General features: G+C 27.7%; 2 protein-coding genes across 2 annotated transcripts; both read left to right on the top strand.

The window, feature by feature from the left end:
- The first annotated feature begins 2,386 nt into the window (after positions 1-2,386).
- On the top strand, positions 2,387-3,364 carry LOC107935166 (transcription factor bHLH148). The gene has a single exon (XM_016867725.2). The coding sequence runs from the start codon at positions 2,568-2,570 to the stop codon at positions 3,240-3,242; it is 675 nt and encodes a 224-aa protein (XP_016723214.2). The 5' UTR covers positions 2,387-2,567; the 3' UTR covers positions 3,243-3,364.
- A 19,410-nt stretch (positions 3,365-22,774) lies between these two features.
- LOC107935118 (WRKY transcription factor 23) lies at positions 22,775-24,508 on the top strand. Its single transcript, XM_016867670.2, has 3 exons — positions 22,775-23,331; positions 23,679-23,822; positions 23,903-24,508. Exons 1-3 carry the CDS (start codon positions 22,961-22,963, stop codon positions 24,264-24,266), a joined length of 879 nt encoding a protein of 292 aa, XP_016723159.2. The 5' UTR covers positions 22,775-22,960; the 3' UTR covers positions 24,267-24,508.
- Positions 24,509-27,348: the final 2,840 nt, after the last annotated feature.

The following is a 27,348-nucleotide window of genomic DNA, read 5'->3' on the forward strand; positions in this document are numbered from 1 at the left end:
AAAAAAGTTTAGGTACTAATATAAGAAAATGGGTATAGTTAGGGGTCAAATAGTGAATAAAGCCTTATATATAGGATGATATAATTTTTGTCCCTAAAATTAATAACTAGATCCACTTTGGTGCTTGTATTTTTTTTCCATTTTGATACTTGAACTTAGTAATTAGATTCATTTTAGTTCTAGAATTATAAAAGTTTGATGATGTGGCATTTTGAGATTATGTCCCATCATTACTTGAAAATTTTAAAAAATATATAAATTTTTAGGTTATGACATGGTATAATATTATATTGTCACATATAGTGTTACAATAAATGGATTCACGATTGAACCAGTTAGACCATTGGTATTGGATTCAATTGGTTCTATCATTTTCAACTATTGGTTTTTATCTTCTTTTTTTTACCTGTTTCGAGCAATTTTTGATTCAATTGGTTCAATCTTTTTGTTTGAATTAGTATATCAATCGATTCTAGATTTAATCGATTTGATCGATCAATACAATTATATTCTAAGAACATTGATAGTATTATTTAATTTTGACAGAATTCAAGTTCATAGACTAAAATAGATTTTAGTTACCAAATTCAAATACTAAAACAAAAACAAATATATATATAAATACTAAAATAAATCTAGTTAAGGCTAAAAATTATATTACCCTTGTATATATATAAAAAAAATCATATATATATTTATAATGAAACTTATACGTCTTTTAATATATTCGAACAATTAATAGAATCATTGTTGTTAAAGAAGGATAGGATTAGTTAGTTTCCAAATAGGAAAAATGGTTGGGATCAGAGAATTTGGGTTCCATTTGAAGAAAATGCAGAAGACATTATATATATAATAAAGGCGAATATAAAAAGGTGACGAAAAAACAACCCACATTGCACATGCTTTTTTATGTTTTTTACTTGTTTATGGTTTTCTTTTTCTTTCTATTTTTATTCATCACCTATCCAATAATGATTGCAGAGAACGAAAACAAGTTTGTCAATTAGTGGAAGCGAACACCCCAAAATACATCCAACCATCATCCGCCACCTTAACAATAGTTTATTGTCTGAAACCCCAAAAGCAAATAAATAACTCTTAAACTACATTTATTTATGTAATTAGGAATGATGTTTGTAAACATGGTTTAGAACTTGTAAGTTTGTATAATTGTACCAAGGGTTTGGCTTAGACGACAATTCATTACTTATACTTTATGGCTTTTAGGTTCATTTAAATCAAAATTGCATCTACACCATATTGTTTGACTTAAATTGAATCAATTTTAGTTAAAATAAAAAATAAGAACTAATTTTAGAAAAAAATATAAATATTGAACAATAATTATTAGGTAAAATGTTAAATATTTTTTTAATAATATCTTTTTAACTTTTTCACCCCAAAGAACTAGTATATAAAAGAAAAAAAAAGTTTTAGATGATGAAAGTTTGAGAAAATGGATTTTATGAAGGTAATAAGGATGGGAATGGGTCAATATTTGTAATTTTTGTAAGTTATTAAATACTTCAAATATGCACAATTGACTTTGAAATTTGTATTTGTTTATTACCCACATTAAATTGTAGTTTTGTTATTTTCTTTCAAATATGACTTCATCTATAATTGATAAAAATATTTGCAATCTTAATGATAGAATTAAAAATTTTAAATTAAAAAATTAAAAATGATTTAATTTTTATTTTAAAACAAAAATCTCAAATTTTATCTATGGATAATATATTTTGACCGTCGAGCTATATCTAGTGAAAGGATGGGAAACCGAACCCAAAACAACAATGGGAGCCCCTACCAACAGCAGACCGGGGCCGTTTAATCGGACCGACCATCAACGTTTCACACCCACCACCACAAAAGCAATATATAAATAAAAGTATACCAATTAAATGGCTTAACTACAAATTTGGTGCCTAGGTTATATCATATTTTCACTTGAGTACAAGAATTTTTAAATTAAAAGTAGTACCTAAACTATTTATTTCATCTTATTTTACCCAAAATATTATACAATGTGTTTTTATTAGCTAGTATTGTGTTTTTAGGTAAAATAAGATAAATTTATAATATTAAGGTAAATTATATTTATTGTCACTAAATTATTATTTAAATTTATGTTTTCATCACACAATTTTAAAAAGTTATAAAATTATTATTGAATCATTGCTTAGAGCTTGTTAGCAAAACTTTAAAAGAATAGAAACATAACAACCCAGTTACTTAAATAAAAACTTTCGAATAATTCAGTAACTATTTTGTAATTTTATTGAAGTTTCATGATTAAAATGTAAACTTACTAATAGTTTAGTGACCTTGGGTGTAGTTTACCCAATTAAATTCACACCTTGCTTTCATTTCCATTCCTTTATAAACCTTTTGCCTTCTTCTCCTTTCATCCTCTATTCTTTCCCTCTTAACTCTGTTAATTTCAATAACTTCTTTTGATTCCACTGAGCTTCAACAAATCTTCAGAATTTCAAATTGAATCCTTTTTTTTTTCTGTTATAATCCACCTTATCGTACGGTGAAAAGGAGAGAATATCTGCGAAATGGAATCCACTACTGTAACGAATCCATTGCCGAACTCGAATTCCGACCGTGTCAGAAGGAAGAAGAAAAAGAAAACATCAGCAGCGGCGGCAACGGCGACGTTGAAGACGAATCAGCAGCGGCAGAACCAAAACCAGAGCAACAATCACACCAGATGGAAATCCGAGGCGCAGCAACAAATCTACTCTTCGAAGCTGATTCAAGCTTTGAGTCAAGTCAATCTCAACGGTAACCATTCTTCTCCTTCGGCTCCGCGTCGTGGACGAGCCGTTCGTGAAGCTGCTGATAGAGCTTTGGCTGTAGCGGCTAAAGGGAGGACGAGGTGGAGCCGTGCTATTTTGACGAGCCGTGTTAAGCTGAAGTTTAGGAAGGAGAAGGGACAGAGAAGTGGATCTATTTCTGCTGCGACGGTGACTGGCGTTATCGGTAGAAACCGGTCGAGGAAACAGAGATTTAGTGTTTTGAAATTGAAAGCGAAATCTGTCCAAAGGAAAGTCAAGGTTATTGGTCGGTTGGTTCCCGGTTGCCGGAAACAACCGTTACCGGTTATTCTCGAAGAAGCAACTGATTATATTGCCGCGCTTGAGATGCAGGTTCGCGCCATGAGCGCTCTTGCTGATTTGCTTTCTGGTTCCGGCTCCGCCACCTCTAGCTCACCGCCGACCAGCCAGTGACACCTTTTTTTTGCTTAATTTCCAAGTATCATCCTCTTTATTTTTAATTTTTCTTTTCTTTTATCTCCAAGTAATCGTCATCTCTCCTTGTTAATATACATCCAAGTACTTTTCATTTTTCATCTCAGATTTACGTTAAAAATCCATCAATTATTTTCTTCCATATTATGTACTGAAATATATATATATTCCAAATAAAAAAGATTTGTAAATGCTTGATTTGTAGAGTCAATCATTACTCATTGATCCTAAAAATCAAGAAATTAAAGCTTTGTTTGTTTGTTTGTTTATCTATTTTAAAGGGTTTCATTTTGATAGGCGACAAATGAACCTTGATGCCATGCCTGCCTGCTTCATGATAGGTCTCCATTATCTTGGGATGATATCCATGCTGTGGTGTTTTCATTTCCATTTTTAATGTTAATAGTATATGAAGTATTTAAACGATACATCACTGCTCGTAACTTCTTTAAGTTGGATTTGAAAAAAAAATTATAATTTTTAAACTAAATTTGAACGATTTATAAATTAAATTTAAAATCAATATTCAATCGATTTTAAATCAAATATTAAAATTTAAAATTTAAATTCGACGTTACCATTATTTGAAGTTTTGGGAGATCCGATGATAAAATTGAAAGAAACATTTTTTTATAAACTTTTTACATAAAATTAGGTATGAAAGTGTGTTTGCAAATGTGATACCCACGTTCATTCCATAGTGCCTTGAATTATATTGAGAAAGTAGGATGAGAATAAGGCTATTCTAATATAATATATATATATATTAGTAGGCTTGGCATAGGAGATTATTATATCTCATATTCTTTTCATTAGAGTATATGTTAAGGATAATAATTATCAAGGTGGAACAGGTAAGTTAGGTGAATCCATGTATTAGATCATTTATTTATTTTATTTTGAGAGATTTATTATCATTTTATATATGGATAATGTTGTTTGGGAGAGAGAGGTATTTATGGTTTTTAATGGAGTTAATTTATTTAATAATTTTTATTTTGTTTTTGTCTCTATTTGTTAAAATATGTATTTTTAGTCTTGAAATTAAGTAAATAATTTGTTATATATTTAAATAATATATGTTATGATAAATCAACTAAATCTATCTATATTTTAGAATTTTTTTTATAAAATTTAATTTGATTTTCTTTAAGTTGTTAAAAAAGAAAGTTGGTTAATGAATGTGAATATCCAAGGAAATCCAAGTGCAGAGAAATGTGGCAGGGGTGTCCATATGGGTTAAAATGTTAAAAATGTCCCCACATTTTTCTTTTTTGCACTCAAAAAAGGTGCCCAAAATTGGGCACATGTGAGAGAGTGGTGTGATTATTGTATTCTTGCATTTCACCGCTATGCCCCCCATCCCATGTGATGCCAAACCTCTTTCTTTCTTTTTTTTTCCTTTTTTTCTCCCACTGTTCTAAAGTGTCGTTCATGACGCTTGGAATTCATTAAAGCATGGTTACAACAATTTTTGTATTTTAAAAAATAAAATTTAATTTCAATACCTTTTATTTTTAAGAATTTAATTTCGCTTTTTAGATTTTAAATTCAAGTCTAATTATTAAATCTTTTATTAAATTTATTAATGTGACATTTTGAAATACAAAAATATTATGTAACTATATTATTAAAAAATGTTGTAATGAACTTGAAGTTGACGAAATAATTTTAACAGTATTAATAATTGAATTTAAAGTTTAAAATTTGAAAAGTAAAGAAATTAAATTTCTAAAAGTAAAAGCACAAATATTAAATTCTAAATTTATGAATAAACGCACTCAAATATTTTAATTGAATCATTAAAGATTAATATTATATCGGTTAAATTTTTTACTTAAATAATGGGTATTTGGTACTTAAATAATGGGTACTTTTTACTTAAATTTAAAAATTCAATTATTCTCTCTCTAAAATGAAAATTTAGATATATATATATATATATGAAATTACAGCCTTCAAACAAAAAAGCACAAAAGTCATAATTGTTTATCCATCATATCAAACAAGAAAAAGAAAATGTCAATTATTTCATATACATACAATGCATTTGAACGAAAAAAGCATGTGATCTTTTCGTCTGTGTTTCATCCATGCAAAATCTGAAAGTTACTGCGAGAGCAAGAGTTACAAAATAATAATAATTAGTACAGTAATAATATATATTATATTTTTTAAAGTGAATTTTAAAATAATATTATTAAAAAAATAAACATAAACTCCGAATAAATTAATTTTTATACACAATAAGAATACCCGATAAAGAATATAGTGAAAAAAAAAACATGGATTAGATTTTGCATAAACTCAAATATGTTTATATGTCTTTCACCCTATGAAAGGAACTTGATGTGTGTATATATATATATATATATTATTGATGGGGTTGTAAGAATCTTAACTTCTTAATTAAAGCTTAATTCAAAGTGTAATGGGAAGTTGGTTGACCTGTTAATTGACTGCAAGTAATAAGTCTTCGGAAAGCACAATTATTAAGCTATCTAATGAGGTTTTTTTTCATCATAATTCCCCCATGGAATAGCATATCATAACTATATTAAGTGATTCATTTATGATAAATTCAGCTTTTCAATTTTATGTTTTTTATCATTTAATCTTGATTTAGTTATGTTTGTTATTATTGCAACAAATTAGATTACGTGAATTTAAATATATTTAAACATATTCTAACCTTTATTTTAAAGACAAAAAATACGGATTTTACAAATTAAAATCTTACCTTTGATATTTCAAGTTCAAATCTTATTTCTCATGCAATAATATTATTATTTTTAAATAATCTCAATGAAATATAAATATATTTAAACACTATTGCTTAATCAAGTGAAAAGGGAACACCAACAAAAAATTTGGTGGTGTTTCAATTTCCAATTCCTTATTATTATTATTATTTTCATTTTCCCATTAAATTAATTAATATCTTTTAAAGAAAAAAATGAAATATTGGGTGCCTTTCAAAAGTTTTTGATGATTAAAAAAATAAACAAAATGTGTGTTTTTTTTTATGATTTAGATTTGATAGCTAAAGCAAATCCCACTTAATAAGTGGTTGAGAGCTAAGTTTGAATGTTAATAAAAATTCCATTTTAATATTTTATATATTATCAACAAACTTCCTTGATTCAAAAGCTAGAAAGCTACAATCCACCTTCTAATTCCCCTAATCACCAATCAATTAAATTAAATTGTACATAACAAATATTGATTTCAAATAAAAAAATAATAAGCAATAATTGAGAGAAGGATTAATTGAATTAAATTTTTTTAAGGTACAGCTATGATGAAACAAAGACCATAAAAATAGATTAGATTTTTGTTGATATTTATGTAATAATTATATTGCCTCTCAATATAATGAAACAAACATTAAAAAGAAAAAAGAAAAAAGGAAAGCATTCTTTGTTTCCTCTCTAATAGCTTTATCTTATCAGCAAAAGAAAAATGCATGATACGTATACACACACATACATATAAAGAACTAAAGATTCAAACAAAACGTTGAAAAAAAATCATTAGTCTTGCATGTGACATGTCAATGTTTCACCCAACACCACGTATATTACAAAGCATAATTTTTTTTTCTTTCCATATGTTAAGTTTGCCAATTCTATCTACCTTTATTTTGTGTGTGAATTTTCTTATATATTTATATAATCTTGTGTGTGCATTCATGCATATATTACAGCACAAAAGTTTGAGATAATTTGTTATGACAATTCACATCATAATATATTTTTTACAGAGTGATTTGCATCATGAAATGTGCAAAAAGCTATTAAACTTGAAAGTTTAACAATGTGAATGGGGTGAAGTCCTGACAAAGTAAGGGCTATATATCTCCTTTACCTCACTGATAATGGGATATTTACAGAGAAGTGGAGACTAAACGTAAATTCTAACCACTTGTTTTCTTCCCCTAAATGTAGTGAGAGAATGACATATTTCAACTTAGAGTTTTATTGAAGTCGACTTGAAGAGATTAAACAAAGAGTCTATCAAATATGATGGATTGATGAGTGTCATCAAGACCCTTCCTAATATATTTTTTACAGATCGTGTGAGCTACATAAGTATGAAGTTTAGATGAGAACATGAAACCTAGTTTCTTTAACGAAGCATTAGCAAAGTTGTGTTGACATAATTCCAAGGTGCTTGATTATTCTAGTCCATCATATACACATGCTTTTACAATGTTATGCCCGTGAAATAAATAAATTTAAAAAAAAATTAAAATATTGTAATATATCTTTCTAATATATTAAAAAGTAAATAACAAAAAGAAAAAAGAAAACACATAGCAGCCTCTAAACTCATTAAAATTTAATAGTTATTCATATATAGGGAAAAAAAGGCCCAACCATAACTCAAAATCACAATCACAAATATATATATATGTTGGTTTTATTTTGCTTTTGTTTTGGAGGAGTTCAATGGACAAGGAATGACCCCTCCATGTGCGTTTAGGATACTTTAGCTAAAATCATGCGTGCCCTTTTCTTTCCTTTGGAGCAAACAATGCCCCTATACTTTATATATTTTTTTGTGTAGGGGTGAAATTAAGAATTCGGTATTAGAGAACTAAAATAAAATTTATTTTAAAGTTTAACCACTAAAGGTAAATGTTGTTTTAAAAGATTTTAAATTGAATATTTTATAAAAATAATTAGAATAGCTATTATACCATTTAGTTACGAGGTAATTCCACCTCTAGTTATGCCCATGCACACATGATAATTATTTGATACATCCATTTTTTTTTATCAAGATGTCTTTTATATTTGTTGTACTATCCATTAAATCTAATTTTTTTAGGGTTTGTGATTATTTCTTTAACAATATCATTTTTAATATTTGAATTTGAAACTTTTAATTTAACTTGTTAAATTAAAAAAACTTCACCATTAATATATTAAATAAATTTCTATATATATTACACCCAAAAAAATACATGTGTATATAAACACATGTATCATTTTATATATAAACTTTATTGTAAACTTTTAACCATGATCAGGGGAGTAGTTAGAGGGGATTGGTAAGGGCCCTGATCCCCGTAAAATAGAAAAATTTTCATTTAAGCCCTTTAAAAAGTTAAATTAATAAAGGTAAAATTACACTTTGTCCCTTAAGATGAAAAAAAATTGGTTTAATTGTTTAAAAACTATAAAGATGTAGACTATTAAAATGGTGAAATTATATTTTTACTATCATAAAAATTTTAATTTAATTTCGGCCCGCTAAATTTTTTTTTTAGCTTTGCCCCTGACCATGATTCAAGTTTTATATAAAGTTAAGTAAATTTCTAAATTTATCAATTGATGATAAAAGAATACATTTATAAAATCATTTTAGAATATAAATATATATATATATATTAAGTTTTTAAATCTCAAACACTTGGATTGTGATCGTGTATATTAAGTAACTTTATTTATATCTTCTAATTCCGATAATTATAGGTTAGATTGGGTAAATAATTGACCAAAATAAATGAAATAAGAATTATTAATAAATTACAGAAATAAAAATTTATAATTTTATTACATTTATAATGTGTAAAAATAGTTTTTCTTAAAATATTAATTTATAGAATGGAGGTGAGTTTCATGCCATTTTCAATTAAGTACATGTCTAGCTTAACTAATTTTATAGTTATATATATATAGTTATATATTTATATTAAGGATGCCTTAATTAATGATAAAATTGAGCTTGCGTTCCTTCCTATGTAAATTTTATTTTATTTTTTAAATTTAATATTAGTTCTATCATATATTTGTAACCCATTTATATGTGTGTGTGAATTTAGCTATAAGTTAGACAATCTCCTTTTGCTTGGATTCCCCAAATTTTCTCCACACCTCAAATTAGTTTACTAATCATAATCCATCGGTCCAATTATACAAATATATAACATGATTGATTATGACATACAAACAGATTCTTATCCATACAAATATGTTGCATCGATGTTAATATAATGTTGTAAAATATATAGATTCGAATGTATTTAATTTTCTTTATTTTATGGATGTAAAATATCTTCAACAACTTAAAAATTGTATAAAAATGTCATTCCTCAACGTACGAAAATATTAGTAATTAAAAAAAATTAAATCATAGATAATAATCTAACTCATAAACCAGTTATCGCATCATGTAAAAACTAGAAATGTTGGATCAGTGATAGATGTGTTCATAAATTGGGAGAATGAGGAGTCGACTTTACTTGCTTTGAACTGGGTTTGAATTTATATTTTTTAACCTTAAGACAGCTTGACCTGTTTTATTGATTATAAATAAATAATAATATTTAAATATATTTTTAAACAGTAAAATATATATTTTTTAGCTAGTAGAAGTCAGACTTAATTTTAGAAAACTTTTTAAAATAAAATTCGACTTATGAACATGTGCTATGTATAATGTCTAATTATGGCAGAGGCCGTGGGAATTCTCTTCCAACAATTCATAAAGCACGGAAACAATGCTACTGTAATTTAGTGGGAAAACTATTGGTAGACTTTTCAATTTAATTGTGCAATGAATCGGTCTTCTTATTGTCTATTTGAAAGATCTTTTTCAAAACTTGAAAATCATCAATAATTTAGAGGTGAGGCTAATAGTTTTATTTAGGAGGCGAAATAAAATTATAAGAATTTAGAGGGATAAAAGTTAAATTTTTTGGTTTAAAAAGACTTCAATTGCAGTATTCTTTTGTTGAAGGGGCCATTAATGTAAAATTTCTATTTATTCAAGAGTTAAAAGTACGTAATTTGATCATTTTTAAGAGGGACTAAAGAAGAAAATTTTCCATTTAACCAAGAAAAGGCCAAAATCCCTGCCCCTTGGCTTTGCTATTGCAATAATTGTATCAATCATTTTAGGAGGATTAAAAAACTATGCTAAATTTGTGGTTAGATATGGCGGGGAACATGTAACATGAAGTTTAATAATGCAAGAAATTCCTTGATTAAAATCTTGAAGGTAATTTTCTTAATTTCATCTTTAAAAAAAGGATGCATTTTATTAGAAAAAAGAAAAAGAAATTTCACTTATTTTATATTTAGGCTGATGCAATAAAAAGTATAATTAATGTTTTTATATTAATAGTTGGGTTGCATTTTACCCCTCTACTCTAAAAACAAATAAATTAATATATATATATATATACATTAGATCAAAGAGTAAACTAGTCATTTTATTAAAAGTTCTATCTATTTTTATTGTTAAAAACTAGTCACTATAAATCAATATAAGATATCTTGTTAATGTATCTACCACACCAATTTACTATTTGATTTAATATTCATAGATTAATTTATCCATTTTTTAGTAAATGATACAAAATGTAGTCTGATTCCTAATATAAGATCTTTCATAGTATTTTTACCATATTAAAATAAAATAACCGTGACATATCCAATACACCAACAAATCAAACCCTCCTCCCCAAGAAAAATAAATATTCCAGTCAGCAAGCTCCGCTCCAACCAAGGAGGTCATACCACCGCAAGGCGAACAGATAAGCACCAGTAGTTGTCGTAAAAGCCAAATGAAAGATGAAAATGGAATGGACAAAATGATTTAAGTGTGGATTCCACCACCAAATATTGTAGATTTGAGACATTAACACCAAGAATCCTTCTCCTCCCTGTCAACCGTGGGCCAAACAAGCTGAAACTGTTCAAAAACAAAAGCTATTGCAAGGTTTACATACTTGAAGAAGGTCATCTCTTGATAGTTTGAAAAAAGCCTCAATGTTGATATGTTGTAGATGCACAAGTGCTTACACTTTGATCTATGTATTTTAAATATGTTTTACATTCTATTTGAACTACATTTAACACTTAAAGTAACGATTAAATTAATGATAAGACTCGATTGATGTATTTCTAGTACTTTGAAGACTCAATCGAAACAATTTAAAATTTAAGAATCAATTTAAAAATGAGATAAATATGTAATTTTATATATGAAATTTTGAATTGATTAAATTTTAACAATTTATTGACAACATTATCGAATTAACACCATTTTACGTTAATCCAATATGAAAATAAATATATGTATTCACTTCTTTAAATGTGTACAATTGAATCAAAATCAATTTCATGCATGCATATGAACCAAAATTCAAGTTTCATGTGTATAATTACACCAAATCAAAGTTCATGTATCAAATTGCATATTGGACCAAAGTTATTGTATAAATTTGATATTTACTCCATTATAATCTATGAATCGATTAATTATTTTAATCAAGCTCTAGCCTAACAACAATGAATAAGGCCTAAAAATTGAGCCCATTTTTGCAATGTGCTTTTGGGCCGAACTATATTCGTTTTTGGTGGCACTCGCAGCAAGCAAGCTTTCCTCGAAGCAAAAATATTGTGGCGGGCGGCGGCGTCTTTGTCTTCAACATCACCCAAAACGACGCCGGAGAGGTCGTAAAATTTCAACATCTTCATCTCCAAGAGAGGTCGCTTTTTTATAGTCGACCTTTTTTAGTGTTGATAGCTAATTTTAGTGAAAAAATTGGAAAATTTCAAGCTTTGGGTTTCTTTTAAGTTTTGATTTTCAGTTTGGGATTTAAATTTGCAGGCTTGAGCAGTGTATAAGTTGATTGAGATGAAACTTTTTTGCTCAACAACAAGATCTTCAGGTACTAAATTGTATATTAACCCTAATGTTAATGTGTTCTATGATCTTTAGTGATGAAATATCATTCGTGAATCAATCAGGGAAACACTTGTTGTTTGAAATAGAAATGCAGGTAGAAGTAAAAAGGTCAAATTCTGGTTTTCATGACCCCGAACTATAGCTAATTCTTACCATGAGACCGTTATCCACTTGCATGTTATTCAGTAAAAAATATTTTCACGTCCATGCATTCAGGTATTTCATGTTGATTTGTTTATTTATTTTCACGTCCATCCATTAAGGTATTTTTGATAAATCATTAAAAAATTATTTTCTTAAAAATGAAAATTATTAATATTTAATAATGAATAATTTTCTTACTGTGCATATTTTTTAAATAACTAAACAAATCAACATGAAATATTTTGTTTTATCAAACATAGAGGTGGATAGTCCCTAGTCCTCCCCATTTCATTGGTTTTGGGGAATGACATGATCCCAATGCTTACACACGCACACTTCAGACTCCTTTTTTAACTTCAAACCATATGCTTATGTCACTCCGTTGATGCATGCATATGTACTGTATTTGGCAAGAAAAAAAATCACTATTTGGCCTGAATTTAATAATTATTTTTATATTAAAGCATGAATATTTTCTTATTAAATTTTGAATTAAACAGTTGTTCTCATATTAAAATTTAAATTTTATTTTTTGTTTAAATTAGTCTTTGAATTTAACAATTTTTCTCATATTGAGACCTAAATTTTAGGATTTTCAAAGAAATATTAAGGTCTAACTTGGATAAAAAATTCAAACTCTCATGTGATAACAACAGTCAACATCAAGGCCTAACTTGAATTTTTATCATGAACTAAGCAACGACTTTTACATTAAAGTTTGAACTTTTTTATTCAAATTAGTTCTTGAACTTTACAATTATTCTTATACCAGTGCTTAAACTTATCAATTGTTTTCGTATTGAGATTTGAAATTTGAAATTTAAAGTTTTTAAAAAAATATTTATCAAATTTAATTTTCAAAAAGTGGTTTAAATATTATTTTTAACTGTTTGGTTCAAAATTTGAAACTTCGATACAGGGATATAATTGATAAGAAGTCCCCCACAAAGTACTTTTTAATGTGAAAGAGATTGTCGGCAAAACTTTGAGCTGAGCTGGTGAGATGACAAGGTCGTCTTAAAGCTAGCTGCTGTGTTAAATGGTGTCAGTTCAAAATCTGCTAAAAGCTTAATAATGTACATGAATGAACCATGTCCGCCAATGCTAGATTGTGAAGCTACCATTGATTGAATGGACTTATTTTGTACATTTCAATATACCCACTTCTTTTGTATGTGTCCTTTGGACTTTTTTAGCCATTATAGATTAAGGGTTTTATGAGCTTTTTAAATAATTTATCTGGTTAGATGATGCATGAAATGCATGTGCTGCAAATGAAAGAAAACGGGGTTTTTAATTTTATGATTGGATTCTCGTTGAATATAAGTTTGATTTAATGTGTAATATTATATATAAAATTTTATTTTGTGTGATTTTATAAATAAAATTTTGATTTGATTTAATTTTTACAAATCACTAACAACATTATCGGATTAGTACTATTTTGCGTTGATATATTGCATACACAAACAACTATATTAATTCAAAATAAAAATAAATGTATGCATTCATTTCTTTAAATGTATATTATTGAATCAAAATCAAAGTTTTATGTATGCATATAAATCACAATTCAAATTTCATGTGTATATTTGCACCAAATTAAAATTAATGTAACAAATTACACATTAAACTGAAAACTCATGTATAAATTTAATATTTATCTCTATTTAAGTGTTTTCTAAGTTTTTGCAGGCTAGCAACTCGTACATATACATTTTGGGATAATGGCCACTCCATGCCCACAAAATTGTAGACTTTGTCTTAAAATTTTAGAGTTGCTTTTCAAAATAACACAACTTGTACATATTGAAAGATTTTTTACTTGTTGAGGAAAAAAATGTGAAGTATCATTTGTTCGAAGCCATCAGACCTCTCAACATGTTTGATATTTACTATGATGGAGGTTGTCTGTTAAGAACTTAAATATCTGAAAAGGTTGTGCAAGGATGAAGCTAGAATATTGTTCTAGGGGCAGAGATGAAATGATTAAATTATTGAAGGCTAAAATGTAATTTTATTATTATATTAATATGAAATTTCATAAAAATTTAAGGAGTTCAACGGTAAATCTACCATTTTGTAGGACTAAGACCACTACCTATCTCTTTGGCTTCGTCCCTTACAAGGGTGGCACCAAGAGATTAGTAGGAGTCAAGGCCCCTAAAATAGAAAAATATCACAATGACCCTTTATATTTTATAAAATTATAAATGAATAAATTATTAAATTATACTTTGACCCTTAAAATGATACATTTTTAATTTGATCCTTAAAAATTATAAATATATAAAATAATACAACACTAAAAAAATACATAATTCAATTCCCACCCTCAAAAATAATTTCAGGCTCTATCACTAATCCCTAAGATTGGACATTCACAAAGGGAGAGATTCTAAGAATGTGGACCATGCTTCTCAAAAGATATCTTATAACTTTTACGACATGGGTTCAAATCCACCTATTCATGTATGAACTCAGCATATGTTTAAAATCAACATGTAGAATAAAAAAACAAAATCGACTTTGATAAAACTTGAGTGAAGATGTGTCCGATGATTTGATTTAACTTGCAAGGGTTTCAGCGTGCATTGAATTTGAATACCCCACCATGGGCCAGTGTAGCTGTTCCCTTCAAAGTACTGTTATTTCTTAAAAATAACTTATTCCCAGGTTGAACCTGTACTGGAATGCAAAAATAAAAAATAAAAATTGTACCCTGCAGAAGCAACAAAAAGGTGTCGTTTCACGCTTCGTTGAATTGACCCTTGAAATTGGACCCAAAAAATTTGCCATTCCGTATTACCTACTGCCCTCACAGTCCTCATATGACTCTACATTCTGAATCTGTGATTCAAAATTCATCTCCCATTTTGACTTATCAAAGCCTCCCTGAGTTTAAACCATCCTTACACACACAATTTTTTTTTATAAGATTCAATTTTAAAAACTTAAATCTTGAATTTGATTAATTTGTGGTTTGATTTAAAATCTAATTTAATTTGCCCGTTTAACAATATAAATATCATGGACGCCCCAATATTAACTGTCATATTACATTTTGCCTCTTCAACTAACAAAATGAGTAAATTAGTCCTTTTACGTTATATCAAAAAGTAAACTGATTCTTTCTATTAAAATTTTATTCATTTTTACTATTAAAATCTTGCACAATTGATAGAATAACCAAATAGTAACTCGTGGCGTACCACTTGTACCTTATGCTGACATACAATGGCCGATTTTTAACAGTAGAAATAGATGAAAATTTTATCATAATAACTAATTTACTTTTTGATCTAATATATAATCTAATCCATAGAGATTATTTTGCTCATTTTTTGAATAGAGGAGATAAAATGCAATTCAACTCCTAGTATAAAGGATTCCACAATATTTTTACCTCATTTGACAGGTTTAATTGAGCTGAACTAACTAGCTTTTATCGTCCATTTTCCTGTGCTAAGACTATATTTATGCTTTAAATTATTAAAAAAGAAATTAGAATGATTAAGTTTAGTTTTATGATAAGATATAAGTAAATCACTGAATTTCTTTTATATATATTGTAAGTTTAAACCTTAACCTTATGTCTGAAGATAAAACTTGATGAAGCTCAATTTTGTGATATCATTAAAAGTATAGTTTTAATTTCGTCTCACCAAAACCTCACGTTGCATAAGTTGAATTTATGCAATTCCTAGAAGATGTATGGGGAATAGTTTCTACTAGCATCTATCAATCTATCATCTCTTTGGATCTTATGATGCTCCAGCTAGTCACCTCATACTGACTCCAACAATACTCTTAGTTGACAATCCACCACTCTATCACTGGCTCGTACTTATAGAGTAGACCATTTGATGGTTATAACTCATACCAAGCCAACCTCTCTTTATAAGTACTTCATCTTAACACCAAGGCAAATTGATGAACGCAGAAGAGATCAACCATATAACCTTTAGTCTTCTTGAATACCTCCTCCAAAACCATTATCCTTAGTGACTTCATCACTCTCATTCTCAATCATCACTATTGTGCCATCCAACACATTGTATAGCTTCTGGCTCTTGTTTTAGTTGAAGTCGTTTTCTCTGGTTATTTTAAGAATTACATACGTTGAGGTATTTTATCTTTTAACATTTTCAAATTATTGATAAAAGTATTACAGAAGTCTTTATACTATATCTTGAATAAGGGTCTGATTTTTTTTTTGTCAAAATTAGGATTTAAACTTGCAATTGTTCCCACATTTGAGCTTAAACTTCTTTTTTTATCTAAGTAAGGCCCTGAATTTGATAATTATTCTCACATTGGGACTTGAACATTTTTTTTTGTCAAAGTTAGCCATTTAAAGTCCTAAAGTTCAAGCCCAAATGTGAGAACAGTAATCAAGTTCAAGCTCACTGTTGGAATAATTGTTAAGTTCTGAGACTAACTTGGAAAAAAATGTTTAAACCTCGATGTGAGAACAATTGTCTAGTCCATACCCAATGTAAGAACAATTATCACGTTTAAGATCTAACTCGAAAAAAAAAAAACAATTCAAATTAAGAAAATTTGTCAAATTCTGACCAAATTTAACCCATGTTAAAATAATGCTTCATATATAATTTTGATACTTAATCGTGTAAATTAAAGAGAAAATCAGTTTAGGAAAATAAATTAAAAAAAATGAAGGAATAAGTGGTAGTTGTCTAACTATAATATAATCTATATCTTACTAAGCAATTAATTAGAAGTTTCCTTAGAACCATCATTAATGTATAATTCGTCGACACTAGTATTGTAACCCCAATATTTATTTATTTATTCAAGTGATGTTTATCAATTAAGAAAATTCATTACAAACGACAAAAAATACTGAAAACGAAGGATTGATATTTATTTAGGGTTAATTCCATTAAAAGTCCTCAAATTTAATCATCAAAATTTTAAAATTGACCCCTAAATTTCAAAACATTCTAATTTAATCATCAAAATATTAGTATCATCATATCAATCATGTCCTTCTATATAAGACCAGCCATAAGCTTAAACATTAAGTGACAGCTCAAATTTGATGTTAAGCATATTTAAGCAAATTGTAAACAAGTATATATGTATTTGCAAGGACATGTTTGATTTGGTACATGTTAAAAATAAGAAAAAATTAACCAACAAATTTTAACAATATTGTTATATCTTTTAATACGTTAGAGTTTAGACCCAAGTGTAAATTTGGTTAAGTTAACGGAAAAACTTAATTGATCTGATATCGATACATTTGAGCACTCTATTAGAAATGTTTTAAAATTTATGATTAATTTAAAATCTAAATGATAGTTTAAGGATGCTAGTGAAATTGAGCATTATGTTTAATATATCAACGACATCGTATTCATATAGTTAGTTTTTTTTAATAACATATCTAGGTTTTTAATATATTCACGAGATTCTCGTACTGATTTTGATGAACTAAAATATCAATCGTAAAAAAATTAAAAAAAAATATGTGAAATACATGGTCGGCTATACATCGGTAATAAAGAATCAATTTATACATGCATTATATTCTCAATAGAAATTTCAAACATCGCTATTTCTTTTTTAATTTTATTTTTTGGAATCTCAAATTTGATTCCGAAACAAACGAAATAGGTCGATGTATATATGTATATATATATATACACACTCAACTCAACGATGCACATTTTACATATGATACATAAAAATATACAAGTTATCCGGTGGACCTAGTTGGTTTTATATGGTGTAGGTTTGAATCAGATGATTTCCCACTTTAAAATTTTTAAAGTTATTTTTTTGGGGTTAATTTGGGTGTAGGCATGTTATTTTGAGTTTTGAATTTTTTTGAATTCAGATAGTATAAGTTTAAGGGTTGAATTTTTTCCGATCAGATCATACGGATTTAGACATGATCACTTAAAATATGAATTTTTTTAGTTTATTTGTTTAAATTATTTTGATTTGAGTTGTTTAAAGTTAGGATAGAATTGGATTTGAATTTATTAGATTAAATATTTAAATTCAGAATAAAATTGACAGATCTATGTACAAATATATATATTTTAAATTATAGCTAACAAGACTTTGGTAGTATCTGTAAAATTTAAGATCTTAGGTTCTCGTGTTTTAGTTTCATCGTGTGCAAATATCATATCTAAGTTCTTTTTAGATTATTTTAAGTATCATTATGTTGTGTAGGCATATGTGAACATATTTCAAATTTTAATTTGTTGTAATTTTAATTCTAGTTGTACAACTACCAACAATTGATTAGAAAAAAAGTGGAAGTGAATTTCTTTCAAAAGTATTTAATCTAAATTCGAATCTTAAAATTAACATTATTTTGAAGATTTTAGATGAGCATCACCATTTACTTTAAGTTGTGGTTATAAAAAAAAAGGAAAAAAAGAACAAAAGTCAACAAAATCATACGTCACTAAACTATTAATATGTTTATCTTTTGTTCACTCAACTTTAAGAAGTTATAAAATAGTTACTAAATTATTTGAATTTTTTTATTTAAGTCACTAAACTGTTAAGTCTTTTTCTTAAAAAGTTCAACTGATGAGTTTCGAGCAATGATTCGATAATTGATATAGTAGAACAATATTGGTGTTAAAGATCGGAAAAGAAAGTTATTCGAATTTTGATTCATAAATTTGTAATGTTTAAAGTTATCTTATAAAAAGAAACTAAACTATGGAAGAAGAGGGAAAGTTTACTTTTTAGATTAACACCTGAAAATAGATGAAGTTATACAATAACAAATTTGATAATCTACTAACTTAAAACGAAACATTTTAAAATAATTTACTAAATTTATTAATAGTTTATTGAGAGTTGGGTGTAATCTAGAAACTAGAGGGAATTCGGTGGGGGTAAAAATCGAAGAACAAGCGCCACATAAATTTCGTGTACATCACGCTCCAAACCTCATTGAAGCTTCGTCGTCATTCACATGCACGTGAAATTGTAGAAAGTAACGATTTGTATTTCTGTAGTTTGGAAGCCTTAATCACAAAGTAATCCAGAGTTAACTGTCGTTTTAAAACTTAATGAATTTTATTCAGTACTTTTATTTCTTAATAGAGAAAATATGCTAAAATGTTTTTTTATCTTAATTTCGTACTTTCAATATTTTATTAAGGCTATATTCTTAGGATTATTTAATAATTTAGTTTAGATCTCAAATTTAAGCTCTATTATCATCTGATTTATTTTTATTATAATTATTTTGATATATTAATTTAAATCGTGATTGTATCTGTACTTATAATTTATTCCAAAAATAATTAAGATGAATAAAATTAAAGAAATTGTGTAGTAAGGAAATAAATTGATAGAGATGTAACCACTAGCCATGGAAAAAACTTGATGGCCAAGAATAAGGAGTTGTATTCGAGAAATAAAGAGACTTAAATTCGTTTTTCTTTTAAACAAAAAAAAAAAAAGAGGAAGAAAAAATAAAAAGGTTTAATTCAGAAAATGTACTTAAAACTATATTGTTTAAAATTTAACTTCATGTCCTTTTTTTGCTGACATTTTAATCATCAATTTAGACGTTAAATGTTAATTTATAAATGACTTTGCACATATTTAAAATACGTGAATTAAATCGCAAGTATATAATATTTATTGCATGGATAGTTTGAAAATGAGATATTGAGAAACTAGACAATATCAATAAACTATATAAAAGCTTTTTCTAAAGTTGTATATATAATAGGTACATATGTGATTACACTTTGATTTACATGTTTTAAAATTGTTCTACTTCGTATTTGAGCTGGCATTTAATGGTCAAGCTAATAGTTAAGGTGAAAGAATATACTTTTAGAACTTAATTTGAAAGTTTTAATGTTCAAGGATCAATTTAGAATTGGAGTCGTAATTTAAGGATGTCTTTAGAAATTAACCCAAATAAAAAATGAAGGGGGCGTGTGTAAATATGATAACTTGGAAGCAAATCCCATCAAAGGTGAAGGGAATATACTAAAACCGCGTGAAGGTGCATGTGCTTTGGCAGTGGGATCGAGAATCATCCGCCGTTGGATTTGACACGTAGGATTTTCTTGTTAAAGATAGTTTTTCTTCTATTTTTTTTAATTTACTAAATAATGCTCAATTAGTTATAACATCAAGGAAAAGAAGAGTAAAAGAGAGGCCTTGGTGGTGATAAAAAAGTTTTAATTCTAAAACTCATCCTTCTACTTTCATGAGAATTGAAGAGTTAGTCCTTTATTTTAATTAATTAAAAAGTGCTCCTCATACTTTATAAAAAAACTAAAAGGAAACTTTACTGTTAAATTTCTAACTTGGGAATCAAAAGTTTAGTAATTTATATGCAAAGAAATTGTAAAAATCAACCGTTAACAATTTATATGCAATAAATTTACAGAAATCAATGGTTTAGTTTCCTATATTGACTATAAATAGGTCTAATTTCTCAATTTGTATAAATTACAAAGATCGAATTTTAATAAATTAAAGTAAAAGACTAACTTCTCGAGGATGAAATTTATAATATAAAGTAGGAGAATGAAAATTATAGTTAGATAGAAATAAAAGAATTAAATTATCTTTTTATTTTGAAAATATTTTGCGTAGATGATGATAATAGAGGTTATTTGGTGGGTATATGACAAAATGGACAAATATATACCACAAGAAATAAAAAGCAAAGTTTCATCATTGCAAGAACTTTGGAAACAGTCTTATCTCATATATTTTCCTTGAGATATATAAGTGCTAATGTGCCATGTATTATGTTCTTATTGGCAGTCTTTTTTATTTGGATAATGTGGGATGAAAATTATAATTCCAAAAAATATGTACCAAATTAAAAAGACAGTTATAATTTAAGGGTCAAATCCTGAATTAAACCTAATACGAAGATAACTATGTATAGCTTGTCGAGGAAGAATGGTGCAAATGATGGAGTGGGGACTCTGCTGACGCGTTTATTGTATCAGCATCCGCAACAACTGGGTTAATTGCTCTAAACATCCTTAGCTTACAGCTTCAATTTTAAATTGGTCCTAAATTTCAAAACATTCTAATTTACTCTTGATGAATCAAAAAGGGTATCAAATAGCTCTTTTCATTGGTTAAATTATTAGTCAAATCAGATTGTAAACACGTGTTTATCTACTATATGAATAATTTGAATCTAACATATTAAAAAGAAATAACATCACTAAAATTTAAAAAGGATTTTTTTTATAACATGTCATATTTAAATTGTTTGTGCAATAAGTATAAATGCATTTGCTAAGCAACTAAAAATATTTTACACCGAAAAATAAATCTATTTTTCAAAAATTATTTCTCGAAAGTTATTTTTAGTGAAACAAACACGGCCTAATATCTAAGCTAATGACTAGTAGAAAACATAAATTGTTTAATAGGATACTAACAGTTTAAAGACTTAATTGAAATATTTTTAAATTTAGGGATCAATTTAAAATATATCATAATTTGAGGACGTGTCATGCAAATTAACTCATACAATGTTAACTGATTTAATTTAGAAAAAAAAAACCGATTTTATGAAAAGTTAAAAATGCAAAGCGCGCAAAATGAAGGGTCCCCCTCCACACACAACCGGTTATACCGGTCAACAATCCGCGTATTCGAGACTTGACCCAAAAGAAGAGGATAAATTACACTTAAGGTAAGTAAACTATTAGTAAATTTATGTTTTGATTAATTAACTTTCAAAATTTATAAAATAGGCACTAAACTATTTAGAAGTATTCATTTAAGTTTCTAAGTTGTTAAAATCATTGTTGTATGATTTTTTTTATTTGCACCGCCTGCACCAACCAGAAGCTCTATTTTTCTTTTTCTTTTTCTTCTATATTTTTTTTATGAAACGGTTTTGAATGTCACAAATCTTCAAACCAAAATTCAAATAACTTTATTTTTCGATCTTCGACACTAGCCACTAGATCAATTTTGATCTAAGATACGTTCTTTTACAAGATATGTTCTTTTACTCGTCGATAGGAATTGATCTATAGTACCGATCGCCGAATCATCATTTAGAGTTTGCTAATTGGACACGGGTAAAGCTAGAGAGGCGTGTAGGGGTCCTAACCCCCCGCCCAAAAAAAATTACCCCTTTCTTGAGGATTTATAAAGTTTTAACTCAACTTAATGGTAAAATTATATTTTGACCCTTCTTAAAATTTAAAATTAAATTATGCCCTCTCCAAAAACAAAAAAGTTTAAGTTTAAACACTTAAAATTATAAAATTTTACATTAATACAATAAAGAAATTACATTTTTAGCTCACTCAAATTTGTAATTCAAATTTTACTCCTTCAAATAAAAAATTTGACTTCACCCTTGTTGTCAAACTTTTTTTTAGAGAAAAAATTTAATAATTCGATAACTTAAATGAAAATTTTTAAATAATTCAATAATGTAAATAAATTCTTTTAAATAATTTAATAATTATCTTATAATTTTTTGAAATTAATAATCAAAATGCAAACATACTAATAATAGTATCATGGTGTAGTTATTCAAGAAAAAAGAAAAAGCAATAAATGGCTCCAACACCGTCCCTCCACCGTCAGCTACAGCAGTCATAATTAACCGACAATTGCCGGTCACCTTCTTCTTGTATAAAATTCCAAGCTGTTCTCCAAATTCCCAACACGCAAAGTCCTTTTCACATTTCAACACCCAAAAACACTTCCCATTTTCTCTCTCTGGGTATTTCTTTTTCTAATCTTATCTGATAATTTCTTATTGGTCTAATGCAATGCAAAGATAAAATAAAGTTCTGGGTTTGATTTAATTTTTTTGAAAAAAAAATTCGTTTGCAAATATGAGATTTTCCGATGAGAATTCGACGGCAGCTGCCGAAAGTAGTGGTGGTGATGGTGGAGGAGATAAGTGGGATTCGTTAGGCTTCATGGAGTTGCTCGGTATTCATCAAGATTTCTTCGAATCCTTTATACAGCAGCCTGCTTTGATCCTTTCACCACCATTACTACAACTAGACACTGAACAGAAGCCTCAAGCTGGTCTCCAATTGCAGCCGTATTCCACCGTGTCGGATTTTTCAGAGTGTTTAAGCAACCCGCCGGCAACGCCGAACTCGTCTTCCATCTCGTCTTTATCGAATGAAGCTGCGAATATTAATGAACAAAGTACTAACGCCGGTGATGATGAAGAACAAGACAAGACAAAGAAACGGTAAGTTAAAAGAGTCCGTAAAAGTATCATAGATAACTTTATAGCATTTGCTAGAATGCGTTTTATTTATCTGGGATATTTATAATTCAACATGATGTGTTATGTATAATAATTCAGTTATTTCATCGGTCATAATAATTTTTAGTAGTAAAAATAATAAAATTTTTAAAAAATTAATTTATTTTTTAATTTTATGTACATAGATTAATTTATTTATTTATGGATTAATTAATTAATTTATTTATTAGACATATAAAATACAATCTATCTCACTTATGATTTTTTTTAAAGAAACTTTTTTAATTCTTTTTTATTACATTTTTTTAATAATTTATGGGAAAAATTAGGTTAAAACACAAAGGGAAGAACCAAAAAAAGCAAAAGGAACCCAGATTTGCATTCATCACAAAGACTGAAATTGATCACTTAGATGATGGTTATAGATGGAGAAAATATGGCCAAAAAGCTGTCAAAAACAGCCCTTATCCAAGGTACGTAAAAATATTAATTGATTTAACATTATTGTTGGGGTTAAAAAAATACTTATTGTATATAATATCATACAAAGCAGAAGCTATTATCGTTGCACTAGTAGCGGATGTGGTGTGAAGAAACGAGTCGAGAGATCGTTCGATGATACGACGATCATTATCACCACTTACGAAGGCAAACACACCCATCCGTGTCCGGTGCCGCCTCGAGGAAGCGGTTTCGATAATATCGGTTTGACCCCATCATTTATGGTCCATCATCAGTACCAGGATCAGCAACAACAAGAAGTAGAACAACCCTATATGTATGCTTCATTGTCTCCATTGAATCCATGTTTTAGCCCTAATGGTTCTTCTTCAGCTTCATTAATTAGAGACCATGGGCTTCTTCAAGATATTGTGCTTCCAATTAAGATGAGGAACGAGGCTAATGAACAAGTGTAGGGTAAAAAAAAGTTGGGGTTTTAGTTAATAATTAATGGTATGTAACTTTTTTTAACTTTGGGGAGATTTATTTTTTGAACAAAGAGAACCCACTTTTTGCCATTATTACATGTATAATATTTATATGCCTCCGGCTACCCTTTTGTATTTGGTTTTTTTCTTGTAGTTACTTTTTGTATTTAGAGAATTTTCACTAATGGTGTTTTTTTTAAATTATTTATTCCATTTTCTGCTTTAGTCTAGTCATTTGTTTATTTATTTTTATCATTAATTTGCAGCCATGCAATGATGAAGAAATATTTAGGGTTAGGTTTTGTTTGGTTGACGAGAAAAGTTTTTACGGAAGACTGGAAATTACTATACGTATAAAAGAGAAAATTCTTGAACTTTATGGAAAAACTCAAAAAAAAAAGGTGCATTTTAGAAAAAGAATAATATTCGATGCGTGCACAGTATATCATTTTATTATTGGGTAAGATAAAAAATATTTGATAACTTAATAATTTTATTTAAAAAATTATTAATTATAATAGTTATACATAAATAAATAAATTCGAAGCTCAAAATTTAAAATCTTAAATCTGAAATTTAAAACCTAAAACTTGAAAAAATAAAATAATTATAATTAATATTTATGTTTATTAAGTTAATATTATTTATTTTCAAGTCCTTTGATAATTTTTATTTTACATAAATGATGACATGTTATTTTATTATTAATTAATGATGCATAACACCTATATACTAATAATACATCAAATATTAATCCGAATGTTAATTATAATTATTATTTTATCTCAAATTTTAATTTAAAATTTATAATTTAAGATTTAAAATTTTAGAGTACATCGTAAGTTTAAGGTTTAGAAATTCATATTTCTCTTAAATTTTGAGTATATATTTAAATAAAATTATTATTATTTTTATTTCACTAATAATTTATTGAAGAATCATATACTTGGGGAAATTTACACTAGGATGTCTCTTAACATGCTGACCAGCTATGCTTATATATATATATGGCCATATAATGTTTAATAATTTTAAAATCATATATTTAAAGACTGCATAAACTTTTATTTTTTTCCAAATGGTCTTACCAGTATATCTTTCATTTTATCTCCTATAGTGGGAGCCATACTATTGGGAAGAATAGATTTTTCCATACGCTACAACAGCTGGCTTCATACAATTAATAGTCTTATATATGTGAATATTTTACATATACTTCATGAATAAGTTATGAATTTGTATATATTATGTTTTTTTACTCATCGATGAGTAGTGATTTATTATATTGATTATTGAATTGTTATTTAAAATTTGTTAATTGGACTTTCTTTTTTCTTTTTTAAATTTAATAGTCTAGTGATTTAAATAAAAATTTTCAAATAATTTAGTGACTGTTTTATAACATTTTGAAGCTAAATGATTAAAATATAAACTTACTAATAGTTTAATGACTTTAGATATAATTTACTTTAAATATTAATATTTTCGATATCCGTACGAAAGTGAAAAAGATTAAGATAAAATGATCACTACACCAAAACAGGCTTTTAGCGGCGTTTTTAGCGGCGTTTGGATAAAAAACGCCACTAATGATCGATCATTAGCGGCGCATTACGGAAAACGCCACTAAAAATAAGCATTAGCGGCGTATTTGAGAAAGCGCCGCAAAAAACCTAAGCCCAACGACGTCGTTTCTCGAGCTTTCGGGGATTTAGAGGCGTTTATAAGAAAGCGCCGCTAATGCTCAAGGCTTTAGCGGCATTTTTGGGAAGCGCCGCAAAAAAACCTAAGCCCAACGACGTCGTTTTCTGAGCTTTCGGGGATTTAGCGGCATTTTTAAGAAAGCACCGCTAATGCTCGGGGTTTTAGCGGCATTTTTGGGAAAGCGCCGCAAAAAAACCTAAGCCCAACGACGCCGTTTTTTAAGCTTTCGGGGATTTAGCGGCGTTTTTAAGGAAGCGCCGCTAATGCCTAGGACTTTAGCGGCGTTTTTGGTAAAGCGCCGCTAATGCCCAGGGCTTTAGCGGCATTTTTGGAAAAGCGCCGCAAAAAAACCTAAGCTCAACGACGCCGTTTTCTGAGCTTTCGGGGATTTTGCGGCGTTTTTTGAAAAGCGCCGCTAAATTTTTTTTATCTTAATTGGTTTATTCATATTAAATAAAATTCAATTTATTTCTAATTGAATATTTAAAATCTTCAGAAAAAATTATGACATGTAGAAATAATTTGAAATAAAACACATGGAAAATTTAAAATATTATTATTTAAAATAATTGTAAAAGAGATAATAATAAAATTGTTTAGGGTTTTTGGTTTAGGGTATATGATTTATTTAAGATTTAAGGCCGATTTAGGAGTTCATATTTTATGGTTTAGGGAGTATGAGTTTAGGGATTATGGATTAGGGGTTGGGATTTAAGGTTTAGGGGTTTAGAGATTAAAAGTTAGGGATTCAGGGGTCGAGTTAGAGTTTTGGGTTTAGATTAATTATTTTTTAATTTATATTTTAAATATGTTCCTATATAATTGTAAAAGAGATAATAATAAATTTGTTTAGGGTTTTTAGTTTAGGGTATATGATTAATTTAAGATTTAAAGCCGATTTAGGAGTTCATATTTTAAGGTTTAGGGAGTATGGATTTAGGGGTTATGAATTAGGGATTATGGTTTAAGGGTTGAGATTTAAGGTTTAGGGTTAGGGGTTTAGGGGTTAGATGTTAGGGGTTAAGAGTTAGGGATTTAAGGTTTAGGGATTCAGGGGTCGAGTTAAGATTTTGAGTTTATATTAATTATTTTTTTAATTTATATTTTAAATATTTTCTTATATAATTGTAAAATAGATAATAATAATAAATTAATGCTTTTATATTTAAAAAAATGTAATCTAAACTATTTGATATATTTAAATTAGTTTAAATAGAATTAATAAATAAGTTTAAAAAAGTAATAGATTGATATGAATATTTATGTATAATTATTTATTTTGGAGAGGACCAAATTATAAGAAAAAAATACAAAAATAAAAATGATATGGATATATAGGCAATTATTTAATTTAGATAATTCTAAC

Source organism: Gossypium hirsutum, chromosome A09, assembly GCF_007990345.1.
Source record: "Gossypium hirsutum isolate 1008001.06 chromosome A09, Gossypium_hirsutum_v2.1, whole genome shotgun sequence".
NCBI lineage: Eukaryota > Viridiplantae > Streptophyta > Magnoliopsida > Malvales > Malvaceae > Gossypium > Gossypium hirsutum.